The sequence below is a fragment of the Salmo salar genome, chromosome 13 (genome assembly GCF_965601325.2).
Source record: "Salmo salar chromosome 13, fSalSal1, whole genome shotgun sequence".
Classification (NCBI taxonomy): Eukaryota; Metazoa; Chordata; class Actinopteri; order Salmoniformes; family Salmonidae; genus Salmo; species Salmo salar.
In genome coordinates, this window is record NC_138303.1 from 60,774,200 (window position 1) to 60,792,591 (window position 18,392).

At 41.6% G+C, this 18,392-nt stretch overlaps 1 protein-coding gene across 2 annotated transcripts in view; it reads left to right on the plus strand.

Annotated features, from left to right (window-relative positions):
• LOC106567512 (serine/threonine-protein kinase 32A) overlaps positions 1–14,916 on the plus strand; it is a 74,198-nt gene extending 59,282 nt beyond the window's left edge. Inside the window, exons 12-14 of one of the 2 annotated variants that reach the window (XM_014136828.3) lie at positions 8,758–8,822; positions 9,193–9,328; positions 12,474–14,916. In XM_014136828.3, the coding sequence (XP_013992303.3) occupies positions 8,758–8,822; positions 9,193–9,310 (183 nt within the window). In that variant the 3' untranslated portion in view covers positions 9,311–9,328; positions 12,474–14,916. Of the gene's footprint in view, positions 1–8,757; positions 8,823–9,192 lie in introns of both variants that reach the window. The other variant, XM_082960235.1, reaches the window with a different exon arrangement.
• Positions 14,917–18,392: the final 3,476 nt, after the last annotated feature.

Consider the following 18,392-nt stretch of genomic DNA (forward strand, 5'->3'; position numbering starts at 1 on the left):
TGTCTTAAAGGGGCTGTGTTTTCCATGTTAAAATGTTATGGGATGCATTTTATCCATTGTTTTTGATGTTAGGCAACTCTGGTAGGCCTACATTATCATCAAATAGCTACAGTAGCCTACTTGACCACTGTTAAAACTAACTTCAAGCGGGTACAGCCTCAGTGTTCACAGTAAATGTGCACCGGACGTGGTACAGAATTTTCACAAAGTTCAAGTTTGCGCTCAGCAGACCTGAAATTTGCTCACTGACGAAAAACATTAGAACGAACATTGGCTATATGTATTGTTTCATCCTGGGCTGAATTTAAACAATAGCTGTTGATTACTTCCCAAATGCTACTGTATATAGACCTAAATAGCATCATTGATGATATGTGATTGCTGAAGTATGGTTACATTTCATTTGCTCTGTTGAACATACCCTTTGGAAAGACTTCGATAGCAACACTGAATCTATTAAGTGGAGATTTTTCAACAATCATTCTCACGATAGCACATTGGTAATAGTAAGTGACAAATATCAAAGCTAAGCAGTGCTGGGTTTGGATAAAACCTTGGGCGGGAGACGGAAGGGATAGCTGTAGATAGGTCAACTCTCCTTAAGGAGGTGCCGGCTAGCAGAGGCGTCATGCCCATAGGCCCTGTGCCCCCTCAGATTTGTCCTGTAAAATGATTATATACTGGGGAGGTTTCCCTGTAATACAACTAGACATCTAGCAATTTTATGAAGTTGGCTTTAGCTAGCCCTGGGCCTCGTTTCCCAGTTGCGATGTAACTTAAGCACTATGACGATAGTACCAGATGCATCATTATTCATGAGGCAGCTTTTTAAGTGTTTCCCAAACATGCACGTAGAGAGAATGTTCACTAAGTGCGTCGTTACACCATGCGTCAATACTGGAATAATGGAAGGTGTGTGAATTGCCTAGCCACACTGTGGACATGCCTTCATTCTGCACTAGAGGGCAAATCTGTGTTAACTAGCTAATGTGGGGAGGGAGGGCTTTCCCCAAAGAAAGATTAAGTAGGAAGGGAAGAGAGAAATCAAAAAGTGTAGAGTATTTCTGGCACATACAATATTATTTGGTGCAGTACGTGGATAGCATGGCTACAAATCACACAACATTATACTCATTATGTTCTGTCCCACACGTGTGTGTGTGTGTGTGTGTGTGTGTGTGTGTGTTATGAGTACCAGTGCCAACTTCGTCAGTAGATGCTGTCATTGCAGCAGGATGTCATAGGCTAGAACTAAGTCTGCAATGTTATGTATCAGTGTGGTGGTCTGTCTCACTGTCTCAGATAGCAGTACCGTAATGATAACTAATGAGTTAGAACTGGGTTTTAGTTAACCTTTTATATCACCTTTTCATACAGCGATTTTCAGCCCTATATAGAATATAAAAAAAGAAACTGACATGAGGGGGCGGCTGTATATTGTAAGAGGAGTTGCATGCGTTCTGTAAGCTCTCCTTGTCTTTATTTATTTATGCTTTAGTATGCGTTAATATATAATCTGAAATGCCCGTAGTAATAGAATACGATTAGTAGACTGCAGGGTCCCGTGTGGCTCAGTTGGTAGAGCATGGTGCTTACAACGCCAGTGTTGTGGGTTCTATTCCCACGGGGGACCAGTACGAAAAGGTATGCACTCACTACTGTATGTCGCTCTGGATAAGAGCGTCTGCTAAATGACAAAAATGTAAATGTAAAATGTACTGATAGGATCGAAAGAAAAGCAGCGCTGCTCTCAGACCAGCTTTCTCCATTCAAATCTTACCTTAACATTAGAGTCATTCCCCAAGAGTGATATTACCACCTCGGGCTGCAAATAGGATATTGAGGCGACCTATTATGCTCACCAAATAATAATGCAGTAAATCACAGATTGGGCACAGCATTGTGCAAATGTTGTCACACACCATGAAACAAATTGTGGCAAAAATGACAGACAGTAGCCTAGTCACAAAATATAATTCAATTGATTGAACATGAAATAGATTTAAATATGATTAAATTTGCCTATATAGGCCCATGTAGCCTATGTATCATCTTGGTTTTCATTTGAAGCATCATTCTATCCTTCACTTGTTTGTAACAATTGCAAATATTTAGGCAATTTTGTATTTGTAGTTCTGAAGTTATCGGCAGTCACAGTCAGATAAAACATATTGGTTCTATGTTTAGCCAGCCTCCAGCCATCCTCGCGTACTTTGTGCCGCCGCAAATTGTGGGGGTGCATGACACCCCTGCTGCTTAGCCTATAGTTTTGTTCTCATAGTGGATATTACGTTGAAGATCTGACATTGTTTCCAAGGTAAAAATGCAACATATTTTGTCTATGTTGAAAATTGGTTACCATGATGACATAATCCTGTGGTTGAAATTGTATCCTCAAAACAACAGTTTACGTTGATGACTTTTTTCAAAATCCAATGTATTTTCCAAGGAGATTCCATTTCACAATACGTTGACAAATTACGTTGGATTTAACCTGTTTGTGCCCAGTGTCATAAAGAATACTGTTCAACGTCTTGGAGATAGGAACCTCAAAGCATTGGGCCTCCCAGTTCCATTTTGTGAACCATACTAAGAATGCTTCATACATGCCTTCTAGCTGGAAGTGCACTTAACTACATGTATTTTTAAACAAAACCAGTGAGCCAAGGATACTTTTTTCCCCACAACTATCTAAAATGGGAAAACAGCATTGTGCGCATGCTTGTGTTTCTTCGTGCATGCATGAGTGTGTGTTTGTGTGTTTACGCAGGGACCTCTGGGACCACTTGTGGAGAGGAAGGAGGACACATAATTCTCTTGCCTGTAGTGCAGAGAGAGAGAGAGAGAGAGAGAAAGACAGAGAGACCCATTACGTGTAACCATTTCTAAAGCAGTGCAGATCAATATTGTATGAATGGCAGGCGGGGCGCTGCCCAAATATCTCGCCCTGCTGCCGGCTCATTACCGCAGGCTTCCTCCTTTCTCCCTGTCTCCCTCTTCCTCACCCCTCTATTTCTTCCTCTCACATTATGTTCTCCTTTTTTGACTCCGCAACCCTCTCTCTCTTATTTTCTCACTTCTTCTCACCCTCTACAATGTTCTCTATCTCCCTACATCTCTCTCCTCCCCCTCTCTCTCTCCCTCTGCCTATAATGGACAGTAGAATTTGCTCAATTAAATCACAGATAATGCAGTTGGGAAATCAGACTTGTTTTGTCGTGAACAGCATAAATAGGCCCATCCTTCCGAATGAAATTGTATTGGTCGGGCACACATATTTTGCAGATTTTATCGTAGTTGCAGCTTTTGTTTCTAGCTCCAACAGTGCAGTAATACCTAATGATGCAAAACAATACACACAAATCCCCACCGAATTAAACTAAATTAAGAAATCAGAACGAGCAATGTCAGAGTCCGGAATATTAATACATATACACTGAGTGTACAAAACATTTTCATGACAGACTGACCAGGTGAATCCAGGTGAAAGCTACATTATGATCCCTTATTGATGTCATCTGTTAAATCTATTTCAATCAGTGTAGAGAGGGGGGGGGGGGGGGGGGGGGGGTTAAAGAAGTATTTTTAAGCCTTGAGACAATTGAGACATGGATTGTGTATGTGTGCCATTCAGCGTGTGAATGGGCAAGATAAGAGATTTAAGTTCCTTTGAATGGGGTACGGTACTAGGTGCCAGTTTCCAGTGTGTATCAAGAATGGTCCACCACCCAAAAGACATCCAGCCAACTTGACTCAACATGGGCCAGCATCTCTGTGGAACGCTTTCGACACCTTGTAGAGTCTATACCCCGACGCAAAAGGAGGTACAACTCAATATTAGGAAGGTGTTATTAATGTTTTGTACACTCAGTGTATATGTATATAATGGTGTGCATAGACAGTGTAGACAGTATATGAAAAGAAAAGGTGTGTACAGCAGTAGTAATATAGGATGAGCCTTGACTGAATACAGTATATAGATATGAGGTGGGTTAAACAGTATGTAAACATAATTAAAGTGACCAGTGTTCAATGACTATGTACATAGGGAAGCAGTTTCTAAGGTGCAGGGTAGAGTACTGGGTGGTAACCGGCTGGTAACAATGACTAAGTTCAGGGCAGGATGCTGGGCGGAGGCCGGCTAGTGGTGACTATTTAACAGTCTGATGGCCTGGAGATAGAAGCTGTTTTTCAGTCTCTCAGGCTCAGCTTTGATGCACCTGTACTGTCTCTGCCTTCTAGATGGTTGTGGGGTGACCGTGGCTCAGGTGGCTGAGATCCTTGATGATCGTCCCATTTGCACAGGGTGGGGTTCAGACCCAGGGCCCTGAGTTTAGTAATGAGCTTGGAGGGCACTATGGTGTTGAAGGCTGAGCAGCAGTCGATGAACAGCATTCTTACGTAAGTATTCCTCTTGTCCCGATGGGATAGGGCAGTGTGCAGTGCGATGGCGATTGCTTCATCCGAGGATCCATTGGGGCAATATGCAAATTCTGTCCTCCATTCACCCGACTCACTTCTATGACTAAGATAGAGGCAGAATCTGAAACGGTCAGAACCAACTGTATGGCGGTCAGATAGTTATTATACACAATGATGTTACCGAATTGACGTCTTGAGGCTATATCTGTACAATTGAAATAGACAATGACGTCAACTGTATCTTTACCATCCTGGAAAACAGCTAACAGAAAGATCGCTCTAGGTTGAGTTTGTAAAATGAAATGTTTAATCAAACAGCTGGGCATAATTAACTTCTGAACTTCCACTGCGCTGCTCAGCCTGGCTACCTTGTCGGCTCCACAGGGTGCTGTCGTTCTACAGGTGGAGAGCTCATCCCATACCGTCTGTCTGTCTGTCTGTCTGTCTGTCTGTCTGGGCTCTATTTTTGGCTGGCGCTACGGCGGCGCAAGTGCCAACCGCATGTTAGTTGGGAATTTCATCATGTAAAACTGGTGCTCTGGCATTTTCCACAACATGCGCCAGGTTTGGAAATATACCTGTCTAATATCAGCACTGTTGTTGCAAAGCTCCGGGTCATTTACGAAAGTTACCGGAATCTTTAGTAATTTTGGTAATATATGACTACCTCCCCATAGCACTCACATTGGAGGCCATGAAGTGCTTTGAAAGGCTGGTCATGGCTCACATCAACACCATCATCCCGGAAACCCTAGACCCACTCCAATTCCCCAACAGATCCACAGATGACGCAATCTCAATCGCACTCCACACTGCCCTTTCCCACCTTGACAAAAGGAACACCTATATGAGAATGCTGTTCATTGACTACAGCTTAGCCCTCTACACCATAGTGCCCACAAAGCTCATCACTAAGCTAAGGACCCTGGGACTAAACATCTGCCAAGCTGATCCTCAACACAGGGGCCCCTCAGGGGTGCATACTTAGTCCCCTCCTGTACTCCCTGTTCACCCACGACTGCATAGCGAAGCACGACTCCAGAACCATCATTAAGTTTGCTGACAACACAACGTTGTTAGGCCTGATCACCGATGACGATGAGACAGCCAATAGGGAGGAGGTCAGAGACCTGGCAGTGTGGTGCCAGGACAACAATCTCTCCCTCAACCTGAGCAAGACAAAGGAGCTGATCTTGGACTTCAGAAAAAGGAGGGCTGATCATGCCCCCATTCACATTGACAAGGCTGTAGTGGAGTGGGTAGAGAGTTTCAAGTTCCTTGGTGTCCACATTACCAACAAACTATCATGGTCCAAACACACCAAGACAGTCTTGAAGAGGGCACGACAATGCCCTTTCCCCCTCAGGAGAATGAAAAGATTTGGTATGGGTCCCCAGATCCTCAAAAAGTTCTACAGCTGCGCCATTGAGAGCATCTTGACCACTTGCATCACCGCCTGGTATGGCAACAACTCGGCATCCGACCGTAAGGTTCCTAATAAAATACCAAAATACCAAGGTACTACAGAGAGTTGTGCATACAGCCCATTACATCACTGGGGCCAAGCTTCCTGCCATCCAGGACCTATATACTAGGCGGTGTCAGAGGAAGGCCCAAAAAATTGTAAAAGACTCCAGTCACCCAATTCATAGACAGTTCTCTCTGCTACTTTACAGCAAGCGGTACTGGAGCACCAAGTTTAGGTCCAAAGGGCTCCTTAACAGCTTCTACCCCCAAGACATAAGACTGCTGAACAATTAATCAAATGGCCACCCAGACTATTTGCATTGACACCCTCCCCCCTTTGTCTTTACACTGCTGCTACTCACTGTTTATTATCTATGCACTGTCACTTTACCCCTACCTACATGTACAAATGACCTTGGCTAACCTGTACCCCCACACATTGACTTGGTTCCGGTACCCCCTGTATATAGCCTCATTATTGTTATTTTATTGTATTCATTTTTATTATATTACATTTTTTACTTTAGTTTATTTAGTAAATAACTCTATTTTCTTAACTCTATTTTCTTAAAACTGCATTGTTCTTTATGAGGCTTGTAAAGTTGTCACGGTTGTTGTCGGTGAATGAGGACCAAAACGCAGCAGGTACGCGAATGCTCATCTTGATTTTTAATTACTCTCAAAAATGAACATACAAAATAACGAAAAAAACGAACACTCGACAAATAAACAGTCTGGTAAGGCACAAGGCTATACACAGAATAATCACCCACAAATCACACACACACAAACACACCCTAATATATGGGACTCTCAATCAAAGGCAGATAGACAACACCTGCCTTCAACTGAGAGTCCCAACCCCAATTAACCAAACATAGACATACACTCACTAGACTCCACATAGAACTACCTAGACATAAACCAAAACCCGAAAATACTAAATCAAACACCCTTTACACAAACACACCACCCCGAACCACATAAAACAAATACCCCCTGCCACGCCCTGACCAAACTACAAAACAATTAACCTTATATACTGGCCAGGACGTGACAAAAGTAAACATTTCGATTTGATTTGAGTATTCATTTAGTGTCCATGAGTTTCTAGTAGATAGACCATATGGTTCAAGAAAATAGCCAAATTAATGAAAAAAAGTACCTAATCAACAGTGGCATTATTTTCAAATAATTCTGCAACTCTTCCAACTATTGACTTTATTCTCAACTGCCACCAGTTTGAAGCCAAAACACTAATGGCAAATACATATTGACATAGTCAAATAAATAAAAGTACAAACCTCATATTAAACACTAACGGTATTCACTAGGTTTATGGTTTGCCATTCTATATTTTCTTTTTTAAATAATCTTATTCAATTTCTTCATATATTTTACATGTGATAAGGCCACACAGAGGTCCAGAGAAAGTTAGACAACTAGGATACTAGATGTCTTGTGATAGATTACTTCAAATCCTTGAAAGATACCACAATTCTGCTGGTTTACTGGTAAACTTCAAAAGTTTGCAGTAAATATACCCTCCCTTTGCAACCCCTAATCAGTATGCTTGCAATGAGGTGGGAGGGGTGGCAATATTTGAGTTGTGTTCTTGAAAACGAGTGCAAAAATGTCAATTTCTTCCAGCGCATTTCGGGAATTTTAAGACCAATGGAAAGCAGGTCTTAGCAGTAACGCCTTGATTTTTGTGAGCAGAAGCACAACCTATCCAGCCATGATGCACAGTGCCCTTATGCTCATGGAACAAGAGAGATGTTCTTTTTGTGCCAGTAACCCTCGTATTAATAAATATAAAAACATGTTTTTTTTCCTGTTTGGTTTCGTTTGTCTTGCCCGATGCGTTCGCCAAGTAGCCAAGCCTATCAATAAAGGGTTTGGCTTGTGAGACTGCTTTGAATAAATCTGAATCACCAAAGCTTTATTAAAGGATGAAGTTTGGGAGCAGCAAGGGACATCCGCTTTTTGTCTATCCTACATGTATTGTAGGCCTACATTATTTTAGCCAACTCCCGTTTTGGATGTGCGTAAAACCCCCTCCATGTAGGCTACATGTGTCAATATGCCCATCATGAAACGAGAGGTGAGATGATTCTGGTCCCCCTCCTATGTAGAACTTATTTTCATGTAACAATTGCTTGTTTTCTGTTTCATATGATGAAAAACCAAGCCCCCCGTAAGCTACCCTTACCCCCTAGGCCTCTGTCTCTCTGTCTCTCTGTCTCTCTCTCTCGCTCTCCTTCTGTGCTCTACTTCTCTTGTCTGCCAGGGTCTGGCGCCCCACTCTGAGAGCACCTGTGCTAGCTCTCCAGGCTGATTGGCAGGCCTGTAAAGGGGGTCAACAAACTTATAGTGGCGAGGCGTCTCAGGCCCAATCTGGCCCCATCAGTCTGCCAAACACTAACCCGCCGCCCAGAGAGAGCGAGAACACGCCTGTCATAACGCTATATAGCTGCTGGGACAGGTCGTCATGGAGGTGTTTTTGTTCCCACATTATTAGCATATCTAAATGTGTGACAATGTCAGTGTAGGGCAAGTGGAGCTGTGAGAGAGGTCATGTATTTCCTTTTAAAGTTTGCGAAACTTCATCCGTCTACCTACTTCTTCATTTCTTCGAGTCCCAACAACCATTATCTGGGTCACATAACTGTAGGATCTTTAATGCCTTAAAAAGATGACTCTGTGTGTGTGTGTGTGTGTGTGTGTGTGTGTGTGTGTGTGTGTGTGTGTGTGTGTGTGTGTGTGTGTGTGTGTGTGTGTGTGTGTGTGTGTGTGTGTGTGTGTGTGTGTGTGTGTGTGTGTGTGTGTGTGTGTGTGTGTGTTCTCAAACCTCTGTTGATTCCCTAGAACGGTCAGCTCCAGCAGCGCCTGAACAATGTGGAGAGAGACTTCATCATCTTCAACAGAGAAAGGTAGGAGACTCAGTATATGTCCTGAAGGAGATACAGTATAGAGTCCGGTGGCCTACATTATCACCAAAATGTGGCGCCTGCTGTCGTCCTGAGTTTTGCCTAAAATCACCCAGATTTGATGTCCAGTTTCAATGTTAGTTGCCAGAGAACTGTTCCACCCATCCAATCAAGCTCAGCTGAGCAGGTAGGCATATTTTGCCACAGGCAACAGGACGTATTTACAGAAAAAGTTGCGATAATGAATCTTGAATGTGTCCCCTAATACTGAGTAACATATCATGATAGAATCTCATGAGAAAAAAAACCATATTTATTTACATATCATATTACCAGAAAGCAAGAAATCAAGCTTTTGTCCTTCTCCTGATAGGTCAAAGAAGGCTGTGGCAGACACAGAGGTAGCAGACCAAACCACGACAGAGAAGAAAAAGGCTATCGAAGATGGACAGAACAACAACGTGGACCCGGCAGCCTACATATCAGGATAGCGGACTACGGCTTGAGCCGTAAGTCGCCACGCTAACCTGGCCACAGCTTGCAGATCACTACTAACCAATTGTCCACTTCCCCTCTCCCCTGGCCGGCGCAGGGCACTCAGATTGACCTTTAACCCTGACACATTCCCCCAACAGACAGCTATTATGCCCAGACCCCATACTTCAGGAGCTCACATAGACTACTACTTTACAGAGTGAGGCAGGTGACCTAGACAGACAGACAGACCCTGGCTCTTTTCACTTTTCCTATGATGGGGGACGTGCCTCTCAGTGGGCAGCCCTCCTCACACTCTGCCCTGACCTGACCTGCTCTGGCCTGATGCACTATGGTCCCCCAGAGCTCTCCCCCCTCCACCAAGTTAGCCAGGCCCAGGAAATGACTTTACTATAAACCCAGCAGAGATCAGAGCCAGACAGGATACAGCCACCAAGCCTGTTATGCTGAGGCTAGGCTCAGGCCAGGCAGGAAATGAAGCATAATGTTGACAAGTAGGAGACTACGTCTGCAGCGAAAACAGTGCTGACTTTCTTTTGGAAGAGAGAGGGGTTGTGAGTAGCGTCACACAAAATGAATTAGGATTAGAGATGAGACCTTTGTTTTCAAGACTCCAACCCCAGATTCCTCTTCAAAGACAAAGAGAACCACTGTAGGCTTGAGCGCTAACTTCTGAACGTAATACGTCTCTGTGACATTATTAGGCATCAATGTGCCTCTCAAGCAAACCAAAATGACTGGTGCTCGACATTGATATTTGTACATAAATCTTTATTGATGAATAGATTAGGTATTGTCTGTTCTGCACAGAAACATGATTTGCATACGCGTCTCCGTTAGTTGTAGCATTTATGCACAGAGGTCAAAGAGGAGTAGATGAATCCTCATTCTCTTCTGGTTTTTAGAAGGGTGCCTTTAGAGGGGTGCCAGTAGAGGAGAGTGGGGGAACTTGAACCAGTTGTTACATTCAGCGTCAGTCTGCCAAGGGAAACATAGTATTCTTTCCAATAAAGATATCTACATATATTTTAGGATGTTGTGAATCCCTGCAAATAATCCAAAATTCATGTCAAACGTTATACTTTTGAAAACATATCTTGTTAAAAAAAAGTGGTCTCTTGGCTCAACTTACCCCGGGGAATGGGGTAAGTTGAGCCCCGGGACAGGTTAAGCAAGTTAACCTGTTGAGGACAGACGTTCTGCTAGCGGAACCCCGTTCCGCCTGCGGAACCCCTAGCCAACAGCCAATGGCATCGCACGGCGTGAAATACAAAACCAACTAAAATACCACAATTCAATTTTCTCAAACAATCAACTATTTTACACCATTTTAAAGATAAGACTCTCGTTAATCTAACCACATTGTCCGATTTCAAAAAGGCTTTACAGCGAAAGCAAAACATTAGATTATGTTAGGAGAGTACATTGACACAAATAATCACACAGCCATTTTCCAAGCAAGCATATATGTCACATAAACCCAAACCACAGCTAAATAGCGCACTAACACTTGATGATCTTCATCAGATGACACTCCTAGGACATTATGTTATACAATACATGTATGTTTTGTTCAATCAAGTTCATATTTATATCAAAAACCAGCTTTTTACATTAGCATGTGATGTTCAGAACTAGCATACCCACCGAAAACTTCCGGTGAATTTACTAAATTACTCATGATAAACGTTGACAAAATACATAACAATTATTTTAAGAATATAGATACAGAACTCCTTTATGCAATCGCTATGTCCGATTTTAAAATAGCTTTTCGATGAAAGCACATTTTGCAATATTCTGAGTACATAGCTCGGCCATCACGGCTAGCTATTTTGACATCCGCCAACTTCGGGGTCACCTAAACTCAGAATTACTATTAGAAAAATTGGATTACCTTTGCTGTTCTTTGTCAGAATGCACTCCCAGGACTTCTACTTCAACAACAAATGTTGTTTTGGTTCCAAAAAATCCATAGTTATATCCAAATACCTCCGTTTTGTTCGTGCGTTCAGGTCACTTTCCGAAGGGTGACGCGCGAGCACATTTCGTGACAAAAAAATTCAAAATATTCCATTACCGTACTTAGAAGCATGTCAAACGCTGTTTAAAATCAATTTTTATGCTATTTTTCTCGTAAAATAGCGATAATATTCCAACCGGGCAACGTTGTATTCATTCAAAGACTGAAAGAAAAACATGGCGAGTTCTCGTGACCGCGCATCTCCAGTCTCACTGTCCCCAGGCTGATCACTTACAAACTCTGCTCCTATACTTTGCCCAGAGACAGCAGACACCCCATTCCACTTTCTGGCGGCTTTAGAGAGCCAATGGAAGCCTTAGAAAGTGTCACGTTACAGCACAGATGCTGTAATGTCGATAGAGATGCAACAGAAGGACAACAAATTGTCAGACAGGGCACTTCCTGTATGGAATCTTCTCAGGTTTTGGCCTGCCATATGAGTTCTGTTATACTCACAGACACCATTCAAACAGTGTTAGAAACTTTAGAGTGTTTTCTATCCAAATCTACTAATTATATACATATTCTAGTTTCTGGGCAGGAGTAGTAACCAGATTAAATCGGGTACGTTTTTTATCCGGCCGTGAAAATACTGCCCCCTATCCCAAAGAAGTTAAGCCGCCTACACATTTCTGTACTGAATGAAATAATACCACTACCTTGTTAAAATCATGTCTATCTTTATTTCCCAAACACAATCCATCACAATAACTTTTTTGGTCTTTTAATAATTTTAAGGATCTTTTAACACAGCTTTAACACCTAACAAACACTTTGTACTTTTGTAAACACTTTTAACATAGGCCAGGCCCTGTTGTTACCTCATATCCCAACGAAATGTCTTGCATTACACCTGGGAAGAAAACACCTCAATTTGATCAAGTTGCTATTGGCTCAACTTATCTGTTGGCCATTGGCTCAACTTACCCCAAGGCAAACATTTTGACTATATTATCCCACACAGCTTCAAGAATGCACTTTCATGCTAGGTTTAGGACGTTATTATTGAAGCTTATAGAGACCCCAACTCATGTATAGAAAAATCATAAAATGATCTACTGTGGTTTATTTGTTCATTTGTTTATTTGGACCTAACTTGCTTACCATTTCTTTCCATGTGGTTTCTTCCTTCACAGACTCCATGAAATGATGACTTCTTCCTAAATATTTGGTCAAATGATACATTTTGTGTATGGTTTCCTAGAAACAAGGGTGGCTCAACTTACCCCACTCTCCCCTATGTGCCTTATACGTTTTATATAGCACATACTGGGTTTTCCCATGTAGAGAATGATCATCATGTAGTCAGTTTGTTATACTGTAACTCGCCGTCCTCTAGTCTAATATGTGTTTTGGAAAATAGCTTTGCCATTATTTTGACCCTCTCTGAAATACAATTCAAAACGTATCCAAGGCTTTACCTGTCCCTGGTTATCAGATCTACTCCTGGGACCTTTCTAACAACCCTTATTGGTACAGATATTCAAACTAGCATTAGGTTTTCCAGAAATGTATGTAATTCAATTACACAATGAAAGCAGAGTTGTAAAATGAGTACTGCATTTTGTTTGTCATTTGTTGTCTGTTGTTTTGTTGTTTGTTGTCAAGCAGCTGCTGCCTTAATTTATTACGTTTCTTTGGGACACCGACCTTTACCACTGCTTGTGCTTTATTACCGCGCTGCTTTTAAACAGCAGAAACACTGGTGAACGTTTCCTTTTAAATTCACAGGTGTTATCTAACTAACTGCTCATTGTGCGTATTTAATACATAGCCAGATAAATGTGGCCTTTCGTGGATTTGGCCACAGTTGGAGGCATGGGTTTAAAAAGACTGAAAAACAGAGTTGTAAAAGAGAAAAGAGTTGTATTAGGCTCCTCCTGTGCAAACTGCCTTGGGGTATACCACATAGCACTTAGGGTAGAGCCTGTATATTTTTCAGTCGTATTACCTGGAGCTGTGCCTCTCTATATGGTTTCTTAAAGGCCCAGTGCAGTCAAAAACATGATTTTTCTGTGTATATTTCCACACTATGAGGTTGGAATAATACTGTGAAATTGTGAAAATTATGATAAGGCCCTTTTAGTGTAAGAGCTGTTTGAAAAGACTGCCTGAAATGTCATCCTTTTTTGGTGGGATGGAGTTTTGGCCTTCCATGGTGATGTCACCATGTGGTAAATTAGTTAATAGACCAATAAGAAAGATTGTTCCAAACCTCTCTGCCAATAACAAGTCATTTTCAGTTTTCCCCTCTCAATTCAGAACACTCCCAGACAGTCCTAGCTAAATTCTTGCATGAGAAATTGAACTTCGCTAAGAAGCTATTTTTGTTTCTTTTTGACTATTTGAAATGAAAGCAATCACAGTAAGATACTTAATTGTTACCCCAAAAAAGGCTGCATTGAACCTTTAAGGCTGGGGGTTGTAGTGGTTATGGTGGGAATTAATCCTGTAGTTGTAGGCCTGTCTGGCTCTTCCTAGGGGGGGAAGTCAAAAGCATATCAATCACACTACTGACTCTGAGTGGGAATCACCATCTCCTAGAACACCCTCCTGACATCAGAGAGAGAGAGAGAGAAGTTTGACACCTGCGTGCCCTCCAGAGAGAGATGATAGAAGGAGACTTTCTGTACATAACCTGCAAAAAATGAGGGTTAGAGAAGCGGGTTTGAATCCCATTGTCGACGGGGGAGAATCTGGCAGGCGTGAGCTGGTAACCGGAGGGTTGCTGTCATCAATATCACAGGTGCCACCTACTGCCGACTCAACCCCCTGCTCATTGGATGCTGCCCTCTGCTCCAGCCTCTCCAACCTAATGTGTGTTTGTGTGTATCTGTGTGTGTATATTGAAGGGGTTGGGTTAATGCAGAAGACACATTTCCATTAACTAATAAAGTATATCTTAAAACAACGTGATGAGTTAGTCAGAGAAATACCTCACAGGGTTAAATGCTAGACCTGTTTTTGATAATGTGTGGTGTTGGTTTTCTGATTAGCCGCAACAGGAGACTAGAGGGAATACTATATAATTAATGATGGCAGATAAATAGACAAATCCATTTCAAATCGGTTTCAAACAAGCCTTTCCTCCATCTCCATGCTTCGTGTGTGGTTGATTTTCTATAACAAACTACAATGAAACACTGCCACCTAGTGTTTGTTAGTGGTAGTGCTCCGGTGTACTTAAAGGCCCAGTGCAGTCAAAAATTGGATTAATCTGTGTTTTATATTTCCACACTATGAGGTTGGAATAATACTGTGAAATTGTGAAAATGATATTTTATTGTAAGAGCTGTTTGAAAAGACTGCCTGAAATTTCAGCCTGTTTTGGTGGGATGGAGTTTTGGCCTTCCATGGTGACATCACCATGGGGTAAATTAGTTAATAGACGAATAAGAAAGAGAGTTGCAAACCTCTCTGCCAATAACAGCAAATGTTCAGTTTTCCCCTCCCCAAACAGACCAAATACAATGTCTACAAATATCCTTTCACGTTTATTTATTTGTCTGTGCTAATCCAGTAATGTATTTAAAATAAAGTTAAGGAATTAAACGGGGTCATGCCTCTGTTGTGTACATTCACTGTTTGTATTTCTGTAGGAGTGTCATGCCTACGGTTGGATGAGTCTGTGTTAATGTCACTTATATGTTGGAACCAAGGTAAACACCACTGATAATGTATCAATTGTTTAAGTATTGATTTTGCCCTTTGCAGAGATGGGCTTATGCCTGAATAGGCATGGGGAGCCACAAGACACTCAAAAGAAGAATGTTTTAGAGAGAGCGAGAGCTGTGTGCTCTCTGTCTCTCTTAAACAACCTTATGGTGTAAGTTCCTCAGTAGCCTTAGCAGGTGGCTATGGATGAGTGACAGGGCTCTAATGTGTTAGGGGCCTTATCACTATGAGCCAAAAGGGCAAACCCATGAAAACAGTCCTAAATCAGACCGACACACAGCTCTAGGTGGGACAGAGACACAGTGGAGAATGGCACCAAAGAGAATAAGCTAAGTATAGCATCCCCCAGACTCCCCAGACAATCAATTGTAGTCTCGCAGAAACAGGAAGCACAGTTTAGGCTTGATTTGTTTGTCTGATGTGTTTTTTTTATGAGAAGGCTTTATTGCTCCTCCTTCTTCTCCAGATTTGGCTCCAGTATTTGTTGTTACACACCAGAATGGTGAGCTCACCAAGTCATTTGGGGTGAACACACCAATTTAGCCACTGTTTCCTTGGTGAATCACACTGTATTCGTCAAAGCTGTGCATGAGCTAATATGTCATTTGGTACTTTCAGGGCTTTGCTGAGTTTATGTCACACCTCATTATTGCTAAGCTCCTCCACCCCTTAGAAAAACAGAGGTTATGTTCAGAGCTGCTGAGGTCATAGTGGACAACAGCCAAAGTCATGCTGCCTGTAACTAATTATCATCTGTATACTGACAAAAATGTAGAATGTTTTTACCTCTTCCCTGATACTACAGGCTCTCTTTTTTTTTTTTTTATCTTGCCAGAGATCAAGTCAAGACTGGAGTCCTTGTGTCCGAGACCTCTCTCTCTCTCTCTCTCTGACCGCCCACCCTCTCCTGTCTTAATCAGCTGGAGACATTACCTCTTAATACATCCTCAGCAAGTTACCATGCATCATGTGGTTTTCCCATTCACTGCTAGTCTGACTGTGGCCAACTTCTCCCCAGATCGCCTTTTAAGACAAGCCCCCATTACTCTTCCTCGGTGGGCTCTGAGATCAAAGTTGATCCAGCTCTTTCCCACATTCACGGGGTAATCTGTGAGTCTCCGTGAATGATATACGCTCCTCATAAAGCCAAGTTGAAGTCAAGCTGGAGGATCACATAAGATAAGAATAACAGTGGTCTTTATTGGATTTCTCCTCAAAGAGCCTCTCTCTCCCCCCACACAACCTCATCTGTTGTAAATGGACATACTGTATAAACTAAGTGGCCAGTGACAACTACATTATCTTGGGAGGGTTTATATACAATGCCATTAAGTCCTTGTGAACTGGCCGCGTTTGCAAAATAATGTTGACTATCTCCTGCTCCAGACTGAGTTGGCGTTTTATAGAAGCAATCTTCTCAGTTTTTCATAATGACAGTCATCAAAAGTGATGTCATGATACTTTAACTGGCTATAAAATATAAAAATGATAACAGAACGGTGACAAGTTTACTGCCAGGTTTAACAATGGGTCAGAAAATGGGAAATTCCCTAAACAATGGAAGTATGAATCCAGAATTGTGCAGATAGAAATGTAATATACTGGAACAGCAATAATACTGTCAGTATTATTAGTACTATTAACTGTCAGGTCTACACATCCAATTTCTATGAGAGATGTTCTCAACAATGTGCTCTAGTACAGTCCTGGTCAGAGTACATAAAAAGGATCGGACCCTTTTTAAAAATTTTAGCCTAAAATGACACTCAAATCTAACTGCCTGTAGCTTAGGCAGAAATGCAAGGATATGAATATTCTTGAAACCATTTTGAAGTTTGTGGAAATGTGAAATTAATGTAGGAGAATATAACACATTAGATCTGGTAAAAGAAAATTCAAAGAAAAAAACAACTGTTTAAAAAAAAAAAAATTGTACCATCGTCTTTGAAATGCAAGAGAAAGGCCATAATGTATTATTCCAGCCCAGGCACAGATTCTGGCCACTAGATGGCAGCAGTGTACGTGAAAAGTTTTAGACTGATCCAAGGAACCATTGAATTTCTGTTCAACATTTTGTATCAAGACTGCCCAAATGTGCCTAATTGGTTTATTAATAACTTTTCAAGTTCATAACTGTGCACTCTCCTCAGACAATAGCATGGTATTATTTCACTGTAATAGCTACTGTAAATTGGACAGTGCAGTTAGATGAACAAGAATTTAAGCTTTCTGCCAATATCAGATATGTCTATGTCCTGGGAAACGTTCTTGTTACTTACAACCTCGTGCTAATCGCATTAGCCTACGTTAGCTGAACCGTCCCGTGGGGGACCCACCGATCCTAAAGAAGTTTTAAATGGTATATTTTTTTATTTCTACTATACTGTAGATTGAAAGATAAAAGAGTGACGGCCAGTCAGTTGCAACTCATGTTTATTCAGGAACAGTTCATAACACCACATCACACCTCAATGTTTTTTTTTTACCTGCCTTCTCTGGGTTTTGATACAACAGTAAAAAAAATAATAACACAAAAAAGAAAATAACAAAGATCAAGTCAAACTAACATAAATATAATCACCACTTGGATTGCTTGAAGTTCCACATCATCACTCATTAAAACACAACCACTTCCTCACAACCTCTTCCTCAGCTGATTGGGATAGCAAAAATAAAGCTCTCCTCGTCCTCCTCATCCTCCTCACCTCTTTCTGAAAACATATTACAATCCCCTGCCTTGTCTGGGACAGGTAGACCAAACAGACGCATAGAAAATAATTATGAAAGAGAGTGACCCAGGGTTAAGCCTGTCTGTCTTCCCCTTGGTGTTAGTTACCAAACTAAGGGCTGTCAGTCAGGTATAGTGTACAGAAATGTGGAGACTCTCAGAGTGTTGAGATTTAAAACAGCACAACATCACGTTTCAATGTTATGTTCTTGAATGCAGGTTATGATGGTCTGCTGCTTCAAAACGAGATCCCACATTGCCATGAAAATAAAAATAAAGACAGAGGTGAATTACTGTTATTTCAAATCAGGTTTGTTACTTTTATCATTTCATTTTCTTTATGTATTAATGTTTACAAAGCTCAGAATTACAATTTCACAACCCAGGCCATGGAAGTTGAGCTTGGTACTTCTTGCGCAAGGGTTTCCATTTTCCTTTTACCCCCAGATGACTTGCTAAACGGTATGTATAGGAACAGGCATTAAGCTTTAAGCAATTGCAAAGGACGGTTTCTCAATGGAATATACAGCCAGGATGGAGCAGAGCGCAAGGGAAAATAAACATGACAACCATTTCTACCAACATGCTATTTATTCCATGTTTACAAAATATCTGTATTACCAGATGTGTTTTTATCTTGTTTCCTTTTTTA